General features: G+C 38.9%; 1 protein-coding gene across 1 annotated transcript in view; it reads left to right on the forward strand.

Annotated features, from left to right (window-relative positions):
• ascc3 (activating signal cointegrator 1 complex subunit 3) overlaps positions 1 to 20,888 on the forward strand; it is a 370,189-nt gene that overhangs the window by 216,193 nt on the left and 133,108 nt on the right. The window contains exons 17-24 of the mRNA XM_003215509.4: positions 1,506 to 1,625; positions 8,864 to 9,028; positions 10,053 to 10,139; positions 12,004 to 12,180; positions 13,419 to 13,644; positions 14,731 to 14,885; positions 15,491 to 15,589; positions 16,087 to 16,255. Of these exons, the coding sequence (XP_003215557.2) occupies positions 1,506 to 1,625; positions 8,864 to 9,028; positions 10,053 to 10,139; positions 12,004 to 12,180; positions 13,419 to 13,644; positions 14,731 to 14,885; positions 15,491 to 15,589; positions 16,087 to 16,255 (1,198 nt within the window). The remainder of the gene's footprint in view (positions 1 to 1,505; positions 1,626 to 8,863; positions 9,029 to 10,052; positions 10,140 to 12,003; positions 12,181 to 13,418; positions 13,645 to 14,730; positions 14,886 to 15,490; positions 15,590 to 16,086; positions 16,256 to 20,888) is intronic.

Raw genomic sequence — 20,888 nt, forward strand, 5'->3', positions numbered from 1 at the left:
CTACATAGATCTCCTCCCTTTATGGTGTTTTCCCTTCTCAGCTGCTCAGAGCAGGGTAGGGAAAGTTTACTCACAAAAGGAGAGAGAGAAAAAAAAATGGGCACATGCGCATAGAGAAACTACCCTAAAGTGGGAAAGGGGAAATGTTGAGAGACAGGCAGGATTTGTTGATGGGACTATTTCCCAATGGTAGTACTGGTACTTTCTACCCTCTGCAGAATGGCCAGAGACATGTCTGTGGGTCACACCAAAATCTATAATTTTAAGCTCAAAACAGATGTTCAACATGCATGCAGTCAACTTATACACAGCCATATATGACATAGTTTCAGAACTAATTATGCTGAATCCCATCCACATGTAACAGTACAGATCAATAGGCAATGATTTTTATTATAGGAATTCTGTTGCTTACCCTTTAAAAACAAAGCAAGATTCTGGCTAGATATACAATTCTAGTGTGGCAGGAGAAGCTGGCCTTTCCCAAATAATATAAATAAATAAGCAAAAACTGCTCAACAAAATTTTCAAACTTTTTGTGTTTTTGTGTTAGCCTTGATAATGATTCTCTCACAAATGGGTCAGTAAATAATATATAAATAAATGGCACCTGACAATTGTTCAGTAAGAATCATAGAATCATAGAGCTGGAAGAGACCACAAGTGCCATCTAATCCAACCCCCTGCCATACAGTAAAAAGGATAATCAGCTCTCTCCTGACATGTGGCCATCCAGCCTCTGTTTAAAAGCCTCCAAGGAAGAAGCTTCCACTATACTCTGGGACAGTGAGTTCCACTGTTGAACAGCTCTTACAGTCAGGATGTTCTTCCTAATGTTCAGGTAGAATCTCCTTTCCTGTCATTGCTCCAAGTCCTCTTTTCCAGGGCAACAGGAAAAAAAGCCTTGGTAAATGTAGTGTTAAGAAAAAATGTAAATCTCATTGGGTATCCATTTAAACCAAGGACTTGGTTCTAAAGGGATCCCTTTGTGAGTTCAGCCCTCCCCCCATGACTAGAAATATGAGATTTGGGAAGCCTTCCTAATATTTAAAAAACAGTATTATGTAGACATCCAGCTAGAGCATTTGTGCAGATGTACCAGCACTGCAAATCAATAATTCTGTTTTCCCAAATGTAGAATAAATACTTTTATTTGAGCTTTTCAAAATCAAAAAACATTCCCATAAAAGAAGATGCATCTTGTGGGAAGATTTGGCAACATAGCAACAAGTGAGATAAAATGCCCTCCTCCCTCTGCCCACCAGCCAAGTCCCAAATGACATATTTTACTTGACTTGAAGGAAAATGATGGAACTGTGGGATAAGCATTCTTCAGCTTTTTTCCTTTTAAAAATTAATTGCAACCACTTAATTTGTCGGTTTCTGACAATTTCTTTGTAATGTCACTCTTGAGGATTGCAATCCTGTTCGTGAAAAACTCTGTAAATGATGGGCTTTATTCCATTTTAATTCTTTAACATACATTTTCTTTTTCCTACTTTTAGATTGCTCTTGGAACAGTGACAAATGTCGAGGAAGCAGTAAAGTGGATAAGTTATACTTACCTTTATGTACGGATGAGAGCAAACCCATTAGTATATGGCATCAGTCACAAGGCTTATCAGGTAGAAAATGCTTGGGGAAAAAACTAACCTGTTTTTTGGTTCTGTAATCCTTTCGTGATGGGAGATTAAATATTTGCCATTGCTGTTTTTCCTGACATCAGCATGACCAAAGTGCTTTAAAACATGGAAAATATTCCACAACACAAAATGCGGGTGGGGAAGCATCCTAAAATATTTTTATCAGTTATCTTGATACTGTAAATGAAACTCAGTAATCCAGCAAAACACTTGGAACAGTCGAATTAACCATCTTTCCTTAAATTATGTGTGTGACTCAAATCTGGCTTTCTCCATCAATCTATGTTATTATTTCAATACTAAATATAAACTTTACATATTTTGGTTCAATATAGTAAAAGGAGTATGTATATTGGAGGGCAGGAGAATGTCAACCTCTTCATGCATTTTATGAATAAATGTATACATTTGCAAAAGGACAGATATAATTAATCAGCTATATATAATTGTGTCTTGAAGCATCTTAAAGGCTAACACATTTAGTGAGCTATTGTGGAACATAGCACACTTCATCGGATATGATCCAATACAGTTAGCCCTCTGTATCCATGGATTCTATATCCATGGATTCAATCATTCACAGCTTTACAATATAAAAAAAATACAATAAAGAAATGTTGATTTTTGCATTTTATATAAGGGGATCATTTTACTATATATAATAAGATTTGAGCATTCAGGGATTTTGGTACTCATGGGGATCCTGGAACCAAACCCCAGTGGATACCACAAACCCACTGTGAACTCTTCCAGACAAGCCCTATATCCCAGGATCTGATCCAGGTTTTCTGCTTTAAACTGGATTATATGAGTCCGCACCAGCTAATCCAGAAAGTAAGAGCTTCTACAACAGCATTCCTGCTGCCTGCCTTCTGGACCACAAGAACTACAGCCTTTCCTCACACTGAACCATCATGTTAAGGTCAGAAGTGCTTGTAACGTGTGGCTATTGTTCCTGGTTGCTTTGGGAGAGGCTGGGCGGCGACTGATAAATCTTGAGCTGCCTGGGTTTGCTAAGGATGCTGAGTCCTGTGATGCCAAGATGCCCAGAGGCTACGCGCATCTGGAAGCTCTGACAGCGTCAGTACTGGCAGGCCGCAGGGCTGCTCCGAGGGTTATATACTGAAACATCTATGGAGTCGCTCCGGAGGCCGCCTGGAAACATCTAAAAGCCGCCATTTGCTTAAAATCATTGCCAGGAGCCGGATCCATCGGTTGGGGCCGACGGATAGCACAGGAGTGAGGAGATGTTGTCGCTGCTGTGGCTGTTGCTGCGCCCCCTGACTCTGGGCCCATTGGCTCCTGGCCCCCACTGTGCTTATCCTCCGGGCTTATCTGCCCCATGATTGCCTGAGCTGACCGGGTTTGGCTCAGAAGCTGTGGAGGGCATTTTCTCCTGCTTCCGCAGTGCCGGCCAAAATGACATTTCTGTGTAATTGTCGTTTGCTGCTAGACCAGGCCTAGGACTGCTGTGTCATCGCTGCTGCAGTGTGGAGGCAAGTGGCTTGTACCATCTACTATTAAGCACTTTACCAGACTGAACCAACTGCCTTGTTAAGCACCTTACTGTATGAATTATCTGCTATGCACTTTGAAAAAACCACCCCACTAGCACGTGATTGAACCTCAGGAACATAGCCATCTTAATTAAGCACTTATTGGACAAAATCTGACTGTTGCACTTTATGGAACTGAACTTTAATGCGCTACCTCTTATATTATATCATTAGACTCTATTAATTCGAACTGGCTCTATGAACTAATCCTGGATTGAGTAAAGAACACTACAGCATCTATCATTCGGAATAATAAGCACTAATGCACTTTAGAGATAAACTGTATAGTTGCTATTATAATTAACATCAGCTGTGAGGCTAGTAAACAGTTAGGGTAATAGTTGGGAGCAAGGAGGGGTCAGTTAGGGGGTGGGAAGGTTTGGTGGGTAATTGGTGCAACAAGTAACCTCAAAAACAACAAATAGTACAAAGTACAGATTATGGTGAGGCATTCGGGCACTTTACTAGAGGCTGCAATCATTTTAACTGTAAGCTTGTCACTTCTTAACCTCCAGTCGAACCTCCGATACCCCAGTGATTTTAATTTAGCTCCCATCACCTTAGCACATATCACTTTAAAATTTGGGAGATTACAAGGGAGGAAGTTACAAAGCCTTCTGGCATATAAGACCTACACTGCTCCCAAGGTGAAGGAGAAGGAGAAGGAAAGAATTTTAATTAACTTTAAAGAGTGACGCAGCAAAAACAAGATCTTACTTAAAAGCTGATGTTAACATAATGATGGACCATGTGGGGGGAGGGTGGCCATCTAACAGCCGAGGAGTCCCCATAGAAGTAATTCAGGAGAGAGGGAAATACGGGAAAGTGAGGCATAAATTAATTTGGCCTAGGGAAAGGAAAAGAGTTCTTGTAGATTTAAAACGGCCTCTCGATATGGTAAACTTGTGTGCCCAGGTTGGCGGTCCTTCCAGATTAAAGGTGGTGCTGTTGAATGCCAGGTCTGTCGACAGAAAAACAGCTATCATCCAGGATCTTATCCTGGACGAATGGGCAGACCTGGCATGCATAACAGAGACCTGGCTGGATGAGCCTGGGGGGGGTTAACCTCACCCAGCTTTGTCCGCCAGGTTATACCATGCAGCACCAACCAAGATCTGGAGGGAGGGGAGGTGGAGTCATAGTAATCTATAAGGAGTCCATCCCCCCTGACCAGGTACCCCATCCCACAATCAACCTTGTTAGAATGTGTCCACCTGAAGGTGGGTGACCGGGACAGACTGGGGATTCTGCTAGTATACTGACCACCCCGCTGCACTATAGTCTCCCTGCCTGAGCTAGCTGGGGTGGTCTCTGGCCTGGCATTGGAGTCCTAGCAGCTCATAGTGCTGGGGGACTTCAATGTCCATGCCGAGACCAACCTTTCAGGTGTGGCTCAGGACTTCATGGCCTCCATGGCAACCATGGGGCTGCCCCAACTAGTATCTGGCCCCACCCACAGAGCTGGGCACATGCTTGACTTGGTTTTCTGTCAGGGATGGGAGGAAGATGGCGGTGTGGAGGAGCTTACCATTGCTCCGTTGCCATGGACCAACGATTACCTAATCAGGTTTAGACTTACTGCACCCCCTAACCTCTGCAGGGGTCGAGGACCAATTAAGATGGTCCACCCCAGGAGTCTCATGGATCCGGACAGTTTCCTGATGGCTCTTGGGGAGTTTCCCGCCACCTCGGCTGGTGATACTGCCAATGCCCTTGTCGCTCTCTGGAATAGGGAGGCGACTAGGGCAATAGACACGATAACTCCAGAACACCCCCTCTCGAGTACCCAAGCTAAACCATCTCCTTGGTTTACTGAGGAGTTGGCAGCGATGAAGCGAAAGAAGAGGGGACTAGAGCGCGTGTGGTGTTCTTTCTTTGCAGCTAATATTGCATCCACACAGAACTGTCCGGTGTAGCTGTTCCGAGTTGTCAGAGGTTTGTTAGATCCCGTCCCCCAAGACTGGATCCCTGACAACTCGGCAGCCCACTGTGAAGCATTTGCTCGGTTCTTTGCGGACAAAGTCGCTTTGATCCATTCTGGCTTGGACACCATATTAATGGCAGTCTCCGAGGATGTAACAAGTGCACCTGTTTGTCCTATTTTGATGGGTTCGTTTCAATTGGTTCAGCCTGAGGATGTGGACAAGGTGCTTGAAGAGGTGAGGGCTACCACATGCATCCTAGACCTCTGCCCATCCTGGCTGGTGAGAGAAGCCAGAGGGGGATTGGCTGAGTGGGTGAAGGTGGTGACGACTGCCTCCCTTCGGGAAGGCATATTTCCAGCGAGCCTCAAATTGGCTGTGATCAAGCTGCTGTTGAAGAAGCCATCACTGGATCTCGCTCAATTGGATAACTATCAGCCCATTTCCAATCTCCCTTTTTTGGGCAAGGTCGTGGAACGTGTGGTGGCCACACAATTCCAGGCATTCTTGGATAACACTGATTTTCTAGATCCGACACAGTTTGGCTTCAGGCCGGGGCATGGTACTGAGACAGCTTTGGTTGCCTTAGTCGATGATCTACGCCAGGAAATGGACAGGGGGAGTGTGTCCCTGTTGGTTCTGCTGGACCTCTCAGCGGCCTTCAATACCGCTGATCACGGTATCCTTCTGGGACGCCTTGCCGGGATGGGTCTCGGAGGTACTATTTTACAGTGGCTCCGGTCCTTTCTGGAGGGTCATTCCCAGATGGTGTCACTGGGGGACACCTGCTCGGCCTCACAGCCATTGACTTGTGGGGTCCCGCAGGGTTCAGTGCTGTCCCCCATGTTGTTCAACATATACATGAAGCCGCTGGGAGAGATCATCAGGAGTTTTGGGGTGCGGTGTCATCTGTACGCAGATGATGTCCAGCTCTGTCACTCCTTCCCACCTATCACTAAGGAGGTAGTTCAGGTCCTGAACTGGTCTGGCCGCTGTGTCGGACTGGATGAGGGCCAATAAATTGAAATTGAATCCAGACAAGACAGAGGCCCTTCTGGTCAGTCGTAGGGCCTAACAGGGTATAGGGTTACAGCCTGTGTTGGACAGGGTCACACTCCCCCTGAAGACACAGGTCTGCAGTCTGGGAGTTCTCCTGGACTCATGGCTGAGCCTGGAACCCCAGGTTTCGGTGGCGGCCAGGGGAGCATTTGCACAACTAAGACTTGTGCACCAGCTTCGCCCGTACCTTGGAAGGTCTGACTTGGCCACAGTGGTCCACACTCTGGTTACATCCCATTTGGACTACTGCAGTGCGCTCTACGTGGTGCTGCCTTTGAAGACAGCCTGGAAGCTCCAACTAGTACAACGGGCAGCAGCCAGATTAATAACTGGAGCGGCTTACAGGGAGCGCACTACTCCCTTGTTAAGCCAGCTCCACTGGCTGCCGATATGCTATCGAACCCAATTCAAAGTGCTGGTTTTGACCTATAAAGCCCTAAACGGTTCTGGCCCATCTTACCTGTCTGAACGTATCTCCCCCTATGAGCTTTCTAGAACTCTTAGAACATCAGGGGAGGCCCTGCTCTCGGTCCCACCTGCCTCGCTGGTAAGGCTGGTGGGAACGAGGGACAGGGCCTTTTCGGTGGTGGCTCCCCGGTTGTGGAACACCTTCCTCAGCAACATACGGCAGATACCAACTCTCCTAGGCTTCAGGAAAGCCTTAAAGACATGGTTAATGAATGAGAACATGGACTTTACATGACCTGTATCAAGACTTATGTTGAGGATTCTGGATGAATGGATTTTAATCTTGGATATGTTTAAAATTTTATATAATGTGATTTTATTTTGTTATGGTATCTGCTTTTATATGAATTGTTGTTTTGTACACTGTTTTGTAGGCATTGAATTTTTGCCTATTTATTGTAAGCCGCCTTGAGTCCCCCAGGGAGAAAGCCGGGGTAAAAATGATGTAAATGAATAAATGAAATAATCTGTGATAAACAGGAAACCTGGAATCAGATTCTAGGATATAGGGTCTGTCTGGAAGGGCCCCGTGTCATCAGATAAGTGCCCTTATCTAACTCTATATAGCATTATTTGGAAAACAGGTCATTGGAAAACAGGGAGCCCGTGGTGGTGCACTGGGTTAAACCACTGAGCTGCTAAACTTGCTGACCGAAAGGTTCGTGGTTCGAATCCGGGGAGCAGGGTGAGCTCTCTCTGTTAGCCCCAGCGTCTACCAAACTAGCAGTTCAGAAACATGTAAATGTGAATAAATCAATAGGTACCACTCCAGTGGGAAGGTAACTGCACTCCATTCAGTCATGCCAGCCACATGACCTTGGAGGCCTCTATGAACAATGCCGGCTCTTCGGCTTAGAAAAAGGAGATGAGCACCACCCCCAGAGTCGAACATTACTAGACTTAATGTTAAATGGAAACCTTTACGTTTTAGGAAAATGGGTCATTGGATGACTTGCTCTATCATTATGATAGGAAAATATTGCGGTATATCCCAGCTAATTCTTCACACATTGAACTGAGTATGCACTTATACACAGGAAGTTCTAATAAGAAATCAGAATAAATTATGACTCAACCATTTTCCTGATTGAATTTCATCTCTGCCACGTACTGTCTTAATAATCTTGTAAAAGCAATTTGCAGTTTGATTGCAAAAGGAACTAAAATGCTTTAAAACATGCTTTTCTAAAAATTGTTTTCTAATTCTTCATTGCAAGCTGTCGAATTCATTATTATATAGTTCAGAAATTATAGTTGTGCTCTATTTATTGATTGCAACTGGTAACATTTTTCAGTTTTCTGGTACATTTTTCTTGTTTCCTTTTCCTCCTTTGTTTGAAGGAATTACAGTTTTTCTTTCTAGAAGAAAATTGCAACCTCATAGCTCAGGGCAAGATTTGAAGAGTTTGCCAAGTCTGATAGTGTGCACAAGATACAATTTGAAAGATCCCTGAACAATTTCAAAGCTCTTTGCATTCATATGTACTACATATAGAAGAAAGATTTATTTATGGAGTCAAATATTTCTCTCCAACTACTCTGTGTCTCAGCCTTTATTCTGCAGCAGTGGGCAACCGCTTTGCCTGCCTCAGCACAAGAGGAATTAGCTGCCAACTCACTATTTCACACAGGTAGTTTTTGCCATAGAGGGAAACACAGATTTGGGGGATGCCTAAAGGAAAGACAAGCAATCATAACCTTTTCCCATGTGTTTAACAACGCAAGAAAGTATTCCTCAAAGCTACATATAAGTCTGGTTATTATTCAGTATAAAAACAGAAAATTAAATATTTGAGTCTTTTTATAAGATATCCAAAACATACACTGTTTAAATTATTAAATGCACTCTTAAACATTTTGCATTTCTCCCACCCAAACTGAAATTGGTACTCCTAGCTAATTTCCTCAGAGTCTCCAGTGTGTTAGCCCATTGTTCTTGCTTCACTTATTTACAGTTTGCTCTATGTCTTTTACCTTGGAAGAGTAAGAAGATGTCATAAATTTACAGACTATCTTATATATAAAGTGTTTTCTCTTGGTAGTTTATCTGGGTGAACTCTGTCCAGTGAATTCATTAATTTTGTACTCCATGTGTATGTCGATCTTTGTCTGATAAAAAGCAAATAGGACAGTGGTGAAAGGAGTAATATAGAAAAATGAGTGAACAGACACATACATTTTAACATGAGGAATAATTTTCCATGCAATATTTTAGATGGATCCAAGTTTAGAGAAACACAGAGAACAGCTAGTAATTGAAGTTGGCCGAAAGCTAGACAAAGCCCGGATGATTCGTTTTGAGGAGAGAACTGGATTTTTTTCTTCAACAGATCTCGGCAGAATTGCCAGCCACTACTATATTAAATATAATACAATTGAGGTAATGTACTACTTTTCTGCATTATTTCTTATACTTTGAAATCAAACCAGGATGTTACATTGAATGCACTTTCATTAATAACATTGTTAATAAAATTATAAATAGCTATCCTTCACCAGATTAAACATTTCTACATCCAAGTGGTAAAAGGAATCCTAGTACTACATAGCAGTACTTGTTCTGAAAAACTGTTATTCATTATAGCAATGTCATTATGGTGTACGTTTGTATGCAGTGGCGTGCTTCCAAATCTAATGCCAGTGGAATTAGGCCTTTCTTCCTAATTATCTCATGTTTAGTCCACCATAATAACAAAAACCTGCTCTAGTGTAATTTTATTGTATTTGGGACACTGCAATAAGATGGAGAAAGATCACTGAGTCTAATAGAGATAGTGGGATCCAGTATTTCTGCATGTTTACACGTATGTGTGCAAAATAATGATATGTTGGCATTTCTTGTCCTGTATTTTAAAGCCATATTCTGAGAATCTTACCTGAAATATATTACTTTTTGAACACTTCTAGTTTCTGTATTGGTTGTTTAAAATCCAGTCAGAAATGTCATCATAATGAAATACATTCAAATTGTAACCTAAATTTGGATTTTTTAAAAAATGCTGTCTTAATCATTGCAACATTGTCAGGAAGTTCCCCTTTGTATATTGGACTCATGCAACCCATCTCAAGCTGATGCCTTCAAATATAAGATGTAAAATAAACAGAAAGTTCCCTGCAACTGTTGATGAGAATTACCTGTCCCATTTTAGTTAGGGAGATAGTGCCAAATATCCTGAATAAACTACATTTGAGTGAGTCAGTTATGTATTTTGGTTCAATATAGTAAAAGGAGTATGTATATTGGAGGGCAGGAGAATGTAAGCCTCTTCATGCGTTTTATGAGTAAATGTGTATATTTACAAAAGGACAGATATATTCAATGTGCTCGATATAATTGTGTCTTGAAGCATCTTAAAAACTAACACATTTACTGAGCTATTGTGGAATCCTTTTCCTCCCTGCAGACTTTCAATGAACTCTTTGATGCTCATAAGACAGAAGGTGACATTCTTGCTATAGTGTCCAAAGCAGAGGAATTTGAACAGATCAAGGTAAGATCACTTCATAGTTTATTTAAAAGCAGTTTTCTTTAAAAATTATTTGTGTAAGAAATTTGTGAACTGATATTTTAAAGCACAACCTCGTGTATTGTGTATAGAGTTTTCTCTTCAGTGAGGTATAAGGATAGAATTTGCAGTTTCATAATTAAATGAATTCATTAAGTTCTTAGATCTTGTCCAAGGGTGTTTTATAAACATAAAGGCTCCAGTGTTTGTATTTGTTTTTGGATAATACAACTTTTCCGTGATCTCTTACATCAGAGTCAGCTTGACACATATTTCACTTTATTCTAAATTCATGGAAGTGCCCCTGACTTTGTAGTATTTGTCAAAGCCAATTCTATGAACTGTCAGACTGAATTGCTGATATAGAAATGTAACAGTTAGTATGTCATTAAAATTATTTTTTTTCTTTCTTTTCATCCAAAATGTATTTCCTAACCAGAATTTATATTCACTATCCATATCATACCTATGTTTTTGAATCATTGTACTTCCTTTGAACTGAATAGTCTTAATGATGGACATAAACCAGGGAATTGGAAGCAAATGTTCTGCTTTGGAAGGAGTTCAAAAAGTATGTGTGTTTATTTAAGAAGAACTTTGACTTGCTGAGGGGGTTCCACTGGCTTTTTATTTCATTAGCCAATGTCAACTGAGCCCTCAAACCAATTGATAAAACAGTATTTATTTAGCCAAAGACAATCCCTTCTGAAATGGAAACCCAATAGCATTTTACTAAAAACGAGACCCATTTCTCACTTTTCAGGTATGATCTGTGCTACCTGTGCTTTTGCTTTGGCAGTTGAGAATTATAATTTTCTGTTGCAAAAAAAAAGATAATTACAGCAACTCCCCCCCACCCCTCCAATCTGACTATGTAGCTGGTAGACAGGCAGGTTCTCCCTTCCCAAACAGCAAAAGTGACATTCTGGAGATAATTATGATGTTGTCCCATAATAAAAACATCAAACAAAGGTGCATCAAACATCAAACAAAACATCAAACAAATTTCTTCCTGAGCTGTGTGGAAGTGTAGAAGAAGGTCTAATGTGAGCAAACTGTCCATTTGTTAACCAGAGTTGGGCTTCTTGAAGCAAGATAATTGGATAGCAATTAAAGAATCCTACAAATAGTTCAAGTGACAGTTCTGACTTTTCAGCTCTTCTTTTGTGCTGAATGAGATGGTCAGACCTTGATGGAAGCTGCCTCTAGGTGGTTCCCTGCAGGTGCCAAACATTTACCCTCTTTAAGTAAGTTTTAGACTAATAGATTTTCATCAAATCAAAGAATATGTAGATTTATGCTCTGTTTTGCGAGTACAGATGAGAATTTGAAATACTATGCATTATTCAAACTGCAGATATGAATATTTCTTTACTTGTATTAAGACTTAATCTTATTAACAGTGAAAACCTTAATACCATGAATCATAGTACTTCAGAGTTTTGAGCTAAGAACATAATATGCCACATGCAAACTATATGATTTTAATGAACACATTTAATGTTAATTCAAGTTTGCAATAATCCAGAAGGACGGAGGTCAAATAAAAAAGGAAATTTTCATCAGGTGGGAGGATTGTATGGTCAGAAGATTTAATTTTTGAGGCATATTACATTTTTATGTGTCAATGGCAACCTTAATAAAAGGTGATGCATAATGAAATACAATTGTGTCATTATTAAGATAGTTTCAATTAGGTTCTATTAAGCACATTGCTGGGAGACTTGTTTTTCAGCAATTGTAGAATGTTTAAAAACACATTTGACAGAGATAATTGACATTTAATTTTCATGTGGAAAATCTGACAAGTTGCACCAGCCTTTTCAAAGTCTACTAATTTGTATTTCAGGTGAGGGAAGAAGAAATAGAAGAGCTGGAAACCTTGCTGAGTGATTTCTGTGAACTTCCCGCTCCAGGTGGTGTGGAGAACAGTTACGGGAAAATAAATATCCTTCTACAAACCTATGTTAGCCGAGGAGAGATGGACAGCTTTTCTCTTATTTCAGATTCTGCTTATGTTGCACAGGTAAAAACTATATAATATGCTATTAATTTCTCTGCCGGTGAGTTACGTTTGAAACACAGAGAACCAGGAGTTTTGTACAGATTTTTATCCATGTACAATTGCCATGAAAATTTGATTTGGAAACCTGGGACACATTAACACAACACAGTTTTAATGCCATTACTCAATTTTAACCGCCATTTTCCCATCTAGTGCTTGTGGTTTGGTGATGTGAATTTTAATGTCCCTCCCTACCTTACCAGTTCCAGGATTCCATGGGATGATACCATGTTAATTCAAAGTAGAGGCACCATATAATTCTGTAGTGTGAGTGCGCTCCTGGAGTGAATGGACCCTGGATTGTACCCAAGTCTTACATGCCTGTAATCTATTTAAAATTGACCTTGCATGGCCAAGAACTCTTCTGCAACTGTTTTAAAACAGAAAAATATGTCTGTTATGAGACATATTTTTCTGGCTCAGGAGGCCTGCTGAACCTGACCGTTGTCATCTATATACTTGCAGGCCTAGAACACACCTAGAATATTGTTCTGTGGCTTCTCAGTTAAAAGGAGAACTCTGAAAATCTTGTGATCAAACCCGTTGTTGCTGTTATATCACTTCTTTTATTACTGTGTCTTTTCTTCCTCCTACTCTTTGTCTTTGATTAAAAGTAAAGCATTTTGGAATCACATTTCAGTTCAAAGCAGTTTAGCTGTAGTTCAGGTGCTTGTGCCACCTAGAATGGACCCATTGAGTCAGTTATTGACCGATAAACCAACACTCACATAAATTCATTGATTCAGTGGGTTTAATCTAGTTGACAATACCATTTGTTTTTAGCATCCAAGGAGATGTAAAACTACTTTAAATAAATACAAATAGACAACCTCAATGGTGGCATAAATAGCATGATAAAGCAGCAAAAAAAACTTAAGCAAAAAAAGAGCAGCCCCTTTGTTTTCAAAGGCACAGTGTTTCACCTTCAGCTGTTAAGTGTTTGACAAAGACACCAACTGAATCTTTCCAGAAGAATTTTTCATAACCTGGATGCCACAGCAGAGAAGGTTCTAAACATGAAAGCTTGGAAAATTTGTTCTTTTTAACAGCATCTTATAGCCACAAGTGATTCTAAGAGTTGTCATCTGAAAAGTAACTCCTTAAAGATCTAATGGAACCATTCTGCATGAAACCAGCTTGTCCCATGATGGATAAGGAGTTCACTTATTGCAATTTATAATCTACTGTTTTTTCTGCAGAATGCAGCACGTATTGTTCGAGCCCTTTTTGAAGTAGCCCTTCGTAAACGCTGGCCTGCAATGACATACAGGTTACTGAACCTCAGCAAAATTATTGACAAGCGATTGTGGGGCTGGGTCAGTCCTTTGAGACAGTTCTCGGTCCTGCCACCACATGTCCTTGTCAAATTAGAACAAAAGAATCTCACAGTGGATAAACTAAAGGACATGGGGAAAGATGAAATAGGTAAGAACAGCTAAATGGATAGATGCATCATGGATATTTGAGCTCAGTTACTTCATCTTATTTTTACTGTATTTAAATTCTGTCCATTTCTAGAGCTATGGGAAAGTTAATTTGACACAACTGTAAATTTATATTAACTGACACATAAATAGTACTAATAAGCATAGAAATTCTCCTTTTTTGTGCATCTTGTTTAGTATTGTCTGTATTAATAGCAGATCCATAGAGTTTAAGACAAGTTTCTCTTTGGTGATGTTACTTTGTTGCAATAGAAACAACAAATAGTCTAGTACTTAGTCAAAAACTTACTATAGCTTCAAAATTGCAAATGTGCTTATTTACTCAAGCACATAAAATAAAGATATAGTTTTGATTCTAAGTCCCAGGTCAAAAAGTTATTGGGGTGAGGAGGCTGCTAGATTGCTAGGTTAGGTAAAGCACCATTACCATCCTGCCACAGAGGTACCTATTGATCTACTCAGATTTGCATGTTTACGAACTGCTAGGTTGGTAGAAGCTGGGGCTAACAGTGGGAGCTCAGCCTGCTCCCCGGATTCAAACTGCTGACCTTTCAGTCAGCAAGTTCAGAAGCTCAGCGATTTAACCTGCTGCGCCATCAGGGGCTCCAATAGGTAGGTTACATGATACAATTTTTAATAAATATTTAAACCCATTACTGACCAAAAATTTTAAAGTATTGTTTTCTGAGCTATAAAACACTAAATCATTTATTCTTTTGGACTATAGCCAACTTCAAGCCCAGTACCATAGTATGAATTCCTCATGTTATCTTCTCCCTTGTTCCCCCCCCCCCCCCAGATCTACTCTGGAGGATATGTGGGGGTTGCAGAAACGAGAGGGAATGCATCCTAAGTTGGTGTCCTTTTCTTAGCAGACTGACACGGTTGGATGAACCTCTTTATATTCAAACATGCTAAGTCAAAAAGAGTTCATTTATCATAGGACCAACACATAAACTAGCATAAACATTTTATCGTTAGATGTGTTTAAAGCTTCTGTTATGTAGTTATCTCATTTCCTTCTTGGTAAATGTCAACCTTTTCAGGTTTTTTTATTTATTTACAGGACATATGCTCCATCATGTGAATATTGGATTAAAGGTCAAACAGTGTGTTCATCAAATACCCTCCATTATAATGGAAGCAACTATTCAGCCAATTACACGTACTGTGCTGAGAGTTAGGCTGAGCATTACTTCTGATTTCAAGTGGAACGATCAGGTAAAACTATAAAAGTATAAAACGTTTGGAGAGAGTACTGCTCTAACTAGTACACAACAGTCACTAGTAAAATATATTCTAATTCTTATTGTTCCAAGCCTTCATGCAAGTTTAATGCTTAAATGATGTAATGTTATATTAATCATAATCATACACTAGGTGAGTGGACTTCACTATTTGTGGTGTCAATTGGATGCCGGGGGAAGGCACCTATGCCCCATTTTAAGCTTCATATCTACTCCAAGGTATGAACAGAGTTATAATGTTGTCAACTACTTGCACACATTTTACCCAACAGAGTTCAAAATTCCATCATCTATAATGCCATAAAGCATAGCTTTTATAAAAAGCCTGCTAGCCCCATGTATTCTTGAATGAGAGTAGATAAGTAGTAAAAAGAGGCCTTCCATTAAACACTGAATAAATTTAAAGATGTCCTGCTAGTGTTAGGCATACTGGTGTTACAAAATGTTTTTACCAACATTTAAAAAATATTATTTCTTTTGTCAAAATAGTGCATCCTCCAGTTTATAACACACAGGGTGAAAGTCATGAGAGACCTAATGAATATTTTCAGATTAATAGCAATTTTCTTTGCCTCCTAGGTGCATGGAACAGGTGGAGAGCCCTGGTGGATTTGGGTAGAAGACCCAGTCAATGATCACATTTACCATTCAGAATATTTTATTATTCAAAAAAAGCTGGTAAATATGCAATGCATAATAGTAATCAGAAACAGTTTCATAAGCATCAATTTGATATAAATATTGTAACATAGTGATATTGAAGTAGTCAGTATCTATCTGAATTTCATTTGCAGATTCCCCTGCTAAAATTGGCTTTCTATATAACCGTTTAGGGACCTCACTGTAAAAATCAAATCAAATCAAGGATTTGCCTTACCTTCACCTCTGAAGGGACAATTACTCACAGATGAAAAATCAAATATGTGATGATTCCTTCTATTATCCTTGTCAATATAGATTATTACTAGTTATAGTTCCATCAAACGATCTCATTTAATAAAAAAAGAATTTTCTCCTATTCCTGAAACACAACTGGATTTCTCTAGTTTTGTAAATACAAGCAAGCATAGTTTTCTAACCTGCTTACATTTTTATATATATACATCAGGAAATTGAGTAATGTTTTTTATCGATCTGGAGAGTATTCATCGTTCTGTTTGTTTTATTTACTGTAGGTCATTACAAAAGAAACTCAGCTCTTAGTATTCACAATCCCAATTTTTGAACCACTTCCATCCCAATACTACATTCGGGCTGTTTCTGACAGATGGTTAGGAGCTGAAGCTGTTTGTATTATTAATTTTCAGCATTTAATTCTACCAGAGAGACATCCACCTCATACAGGTAATAGTCTAATAAGAGCTACATTCCTGCACAGTTATATGTGCACAGTTGCTTGTGTACGAATTATTTAAATATACATTTTTTCCTGTTACTATTGGTAATGGTGCAAATTTTTGCTGTTTCTTTGTTTGTTATTGTAATAATAATATTAATTACAATAGACCTATCTCAACTATTATATTGGCTGATCAGTCTTTAATGAGCATTTGGAACTTTATTTTTACCATAGTAAATTCTTTCACTCTTTACAGCATTCTTCTTTTTTGCAAGTTGGATATTAAAAGCCGCAGAATTTTCACAACATAGGATAGGAGGGAGAAATCTTTAAAGGATTAATTTTTAGTTCTTTTGTCCATGATCTCTAAAAGTGCAGGGACATTACTTTGACTCTATCTGTTTCTACATTACTAAGTCATGAATACAAAAACAGTTGGCACATGAGCTTGTTTGCATCTTCTGGGTTCACCAAAGAGCTATACATCAGTGGGCCTATTATCGTAAAGACCTCTATTGTTGCTCTCCCTGTCTCATTTAAATTCAGCATACTGAATGGACTCAGTAATGTACATGTCTGGAGCTCCAAGCTCTTTTTCTCTTTTTTCCATATAATAAATTCATACATGCATGTGATGTGTTTGGCCATTGTTGTGCTGTGTCTAAGCTGTCTGGAGAAACATGTGTACCCTATTTATCTAATTGACTGCTCAATGAGTACTATTCTGAAGAAACAAAAAGATATTTACACATCGGCAGATAGGGGGGACCTCCAAGATTTATGGTAATTGACTGCCATTCCCATCTGGTTCCTCTGAAACAGTGCAGCGTACAGAGGTCCTGCTAGACAAAGATCAAGAAAAGGCTTTTTTCTCCTTCTGACAGATCCCAAGAAATCACTGCATTAGTGGGAGCTGATGAAAGACTTCTGAAGTATCTATGAAAAATATGTTAAGAATATTAAGCCTTGAAGCCTTAGTAAAGTTTATGACTCTGCAACCATACCTTACAATAGAACATCCCAAAAGGGGCATTGAGATCTTGAGCCAAACAAAACTTCAAAGAAAGCATCTGTTGAACAGAGTCATTGCAAATCTGTACTAATTTGATAGAAGTCCATTCCAATCTGGTTATATTTGGACTCCAACTTCCTCATGCTTAATGGTATTATTAAGCAGCAGAATCTCCAGGATGTTGTATGTACATTATTCTGATGAATGTTTGCTTTCCTTATATTTTTAATTATTTTAAAACTTACTACAGAACAAAAGGCACAAGTTTTCCTTTTTCTTTCTTTTTTCTTAATGCAGTTGTTTTCCAAACAATGTAATGAAGGGCGGTGTGTTTGGGGGGGGGGCTCAATTTTTTTTGTTGTAGTCATAGCTTGACCTCATACATGTCATGCATTTTCCTCCATTGAGCTTTAAGATGCAGTTAGAATAATAGAGTTTTTGTTTTGATTAAAATTATCCATGTATAGCTGTACTTTTACCATACAGTCCAATTCGCCCCGCCCGGCCCCTAGCACTTTACCCAACTCTGGTTCGACTATTCATGTTGCACAAGTCTGCCCCTCCCGCATAATCTTAAATAACCCCACTCCCTTGTCTAACTGCCTTGATATACACATAATTTACTTTTCAGTTTTAGTAATTTGTATGTTGCATCTAAGGCAGGATCAATCTGTGTTACATCAAGCTAGTTTTTTTCTAAAATGTGGTCTTGTTTTATGAACTGGACTCATTTCAAAAATGTAAAACCTAGCTCTGTTCAATTAGGTATTTTTTCAATGTCAGCAGAATAAAACCTGATAATTTTCTTCTATTAATTAGTATTATATAATGAGACGGGTATATGTAGATATTCATATTGCTTGAGCCAATGTGTTATATTTTGTATTTAGCAATGAAATTGGCCAATAAAATTTACCAAGGATTATCTTTTCCATCTGGATAACAAAAATGCATATTCCAGTTGGAGTTCTTCTCATATTTTGCTTCTAGTGTATCTCTAATATAGTGAAATCAATATCTTTCTCTGTGTTAAAGATAGGAAAAGCATGTTGATTCCTGCATGAATGAATATACAGTAGATAGATAGATAGATTAGATAGATAGACAGATAGACAGACAGACAGATAGATAGATAGATAGAATATCTCAGGGAAGCTTCACATATGAATGTTGGTTGAATCAGATTATATACACTTGGAGAAAGGTAATGTATTTTCAGGTGGTAACTAGGATTCAGAATGTTGCTGTCTGTTTTTGTGGCTTACATGGTTTTATTCTATGTGTATTGTTTTTGTCATAATGTACAGAAATAGATTCAGGAGCAGATGTGTAGAGAAAAATTACTAGAGACATGTGTGCGAACCCTCTCAAATGCTTAATAAGTACAGTCACCAAGATATATACACTTAATAAGCAGCAGTTTTTGATGGCTCCAAAAAAAGCTATTTTTGTATATCTGCCTGCCTTTTTCATAGAGAAGCCAGATGCAGGAATCTATCATTGCAGCAACTCTTCTCCAAGAAAAGAATTGTGTGATTGATCAGATTTGTTGCAGTGGTAGTTTAAGGCACCCTGTTGGCAACTGTTCTAGGATCTACTTGCCTCTGATGCGATTTTTCAAGCCAAAAATAGCCTAATCCGAGCAGGGCTGTTGTGGTGGTGATTGTAATGTTGTTGCCTGCTTATAGGAGCCTTCTCAGAGAAGGAGACCTATTTTGTTATGGTATTATTTTGATGGTATCTAGAGTGCCACTGTAGGAAGTTTGTCCATGAAGTGGCTTCCTTTAATGTTTGTGTGGAATCTTAATGGACTCCCATGACTGGCCATGAAAGAGAAAAATAAGAAGTTGCTTTATATTTAATTGACCAAGAGGTCAAAATCTAGTCATTATTTTGCTGTGTGCTAGTATTGACCTTGGAGGGCTTTTTTTATCGTGTCAGAAGTGAATTGAGGCAAGTCGCTTCTTGGAGTTGATAGTCCCTTAATTTGGTTATCAAAATGTTAAATGAAACCATCAAGTTAATATTTTGTGGCTGTCTTGTACTGATAGGGAGAATGCCATATAATCTGGATTTCTGGGCAGTACAGTAAGGCCTAGAAAGACACCAGATTCCATCTTATTTTGAACTCTAAGTAGAGTCAGTCCTGGCTAGTATCTAGATGAGGGACCAACAAGGAATGCAAAGGTGTGATATGCTGTCTTTCAGAAGAATGCAGTGGCAAACCATCTCTGAGTATTTCTTGCCTAAGAAAACATGATGTAGTTCAAGAGGTCACCATAAATCAACAGGCAACATGAATACACATACAGACACACCACACACGCGCGCGCGCGCACACACACACACACAGTCTACACTGGAAGGGGGCACTTGTTATTAAGAATGAATACCGTATATACTCGAGTATAAGCCGACCCAAATATAAGCCGAGGCACCTAATTTTACCACAAAAACTGGGAAAACTTATTGACTTGAGTATAAGCTGAGGGTGGGAAATGCTGCAGCTACTGGTAAATTTCAAGAATAAAAATAGATACCAATAAAATTACATTAATTGAGGCATCAGTAGATTAAGTGTTTTTGAATATTTACATAAAACTGTAATTTTAAAATAAGAGTATCCACCTCTGATTAAATCATTATTCTAACCTCCTTCAATGTACTGGTAAATGTGCTTACTTATCCTTACAATAATAATAAATAGGGTAAAATAAAAAATGTAATAGCAACAATAATGGTAATGAGTAAAATAATAAATCTAATACAGTAATAATAAATAGAGTAAAATAATAAATGTAATAATAATAACAAACTAATATAATAAATGTAACAATATTAGAGGAAAAATAATAAATTCATTAATATAATATTAAAGAGTAAAATAATAATAGAGAAAAATACTAAATGTAATAATAATGAGTAAAATAATAAATGTAATAACAGTAACAGAAAAATAATAAATTTAATAATAACAATATAGAAAAATAATAAATTTAATAAAAATAAAAATAGAGCAACATAATAATGTAATAATAATAATAAATGTAGTAGTAATAACAACAACAATAATAATAATATAACAACAACAAAAAACAATAATAATCCCCATAGATTATTTTAACTACAGTATACATTTTGGAAAAGGTGCTGTATGTATATAAGTAAGAAAAAGTGGGAAAGACTGACTTGGGAAGGGGGGGGCGGTGAGAAAGACTGGAAATGAGAAAAAATTGGAATGGGAAGGGGTGTTTGAAACAATGGGAAAATTAGGTGGCAAGGGGGTAGCTGGAAAAGTAGGACAGATTGGTGTGGGAAAGGGTCAAGAATGGAAAGGGGAAAGATTGAGGTGGGAAAGAGAAGTTGGAAGCTAGGAAAGGTTGAGAGGGAAAGGGGGATGGAAAGTGGGAAACTGCAGTGTGGAAAGGGGCAAAACTGAAATGGGAAAGAGGCTGGAACCTGGGAATGGCTGGGATGGAAAATGGAGAGAGATGGGCTGGGACATGGAGATAGTAAAGACTGGGATAAAAGGGGGAAACTAGAAAAAGGGAAGAGTGGGATGGGAAAGGGGTGCTGTAAAAGGGGAAAACTGAGATTGGAAGAGAGGAAGGGGAAAGCATGGGGAG

This window comes from Anolis carolinensis, chromosome 1 (genome assembly GCF_035594765.1).
Source record: "Anolis carolinensis isolate JA03-04 chromosome 1, rAnoCar3.1.pri, whole genome shotgun sequence".
Lineage (NCBI taxonomy): Eukaryota > Metazoa > Chordata > Lepidosauria > Squamata > Dactyloidae > Anolis > Anolis carolinensis.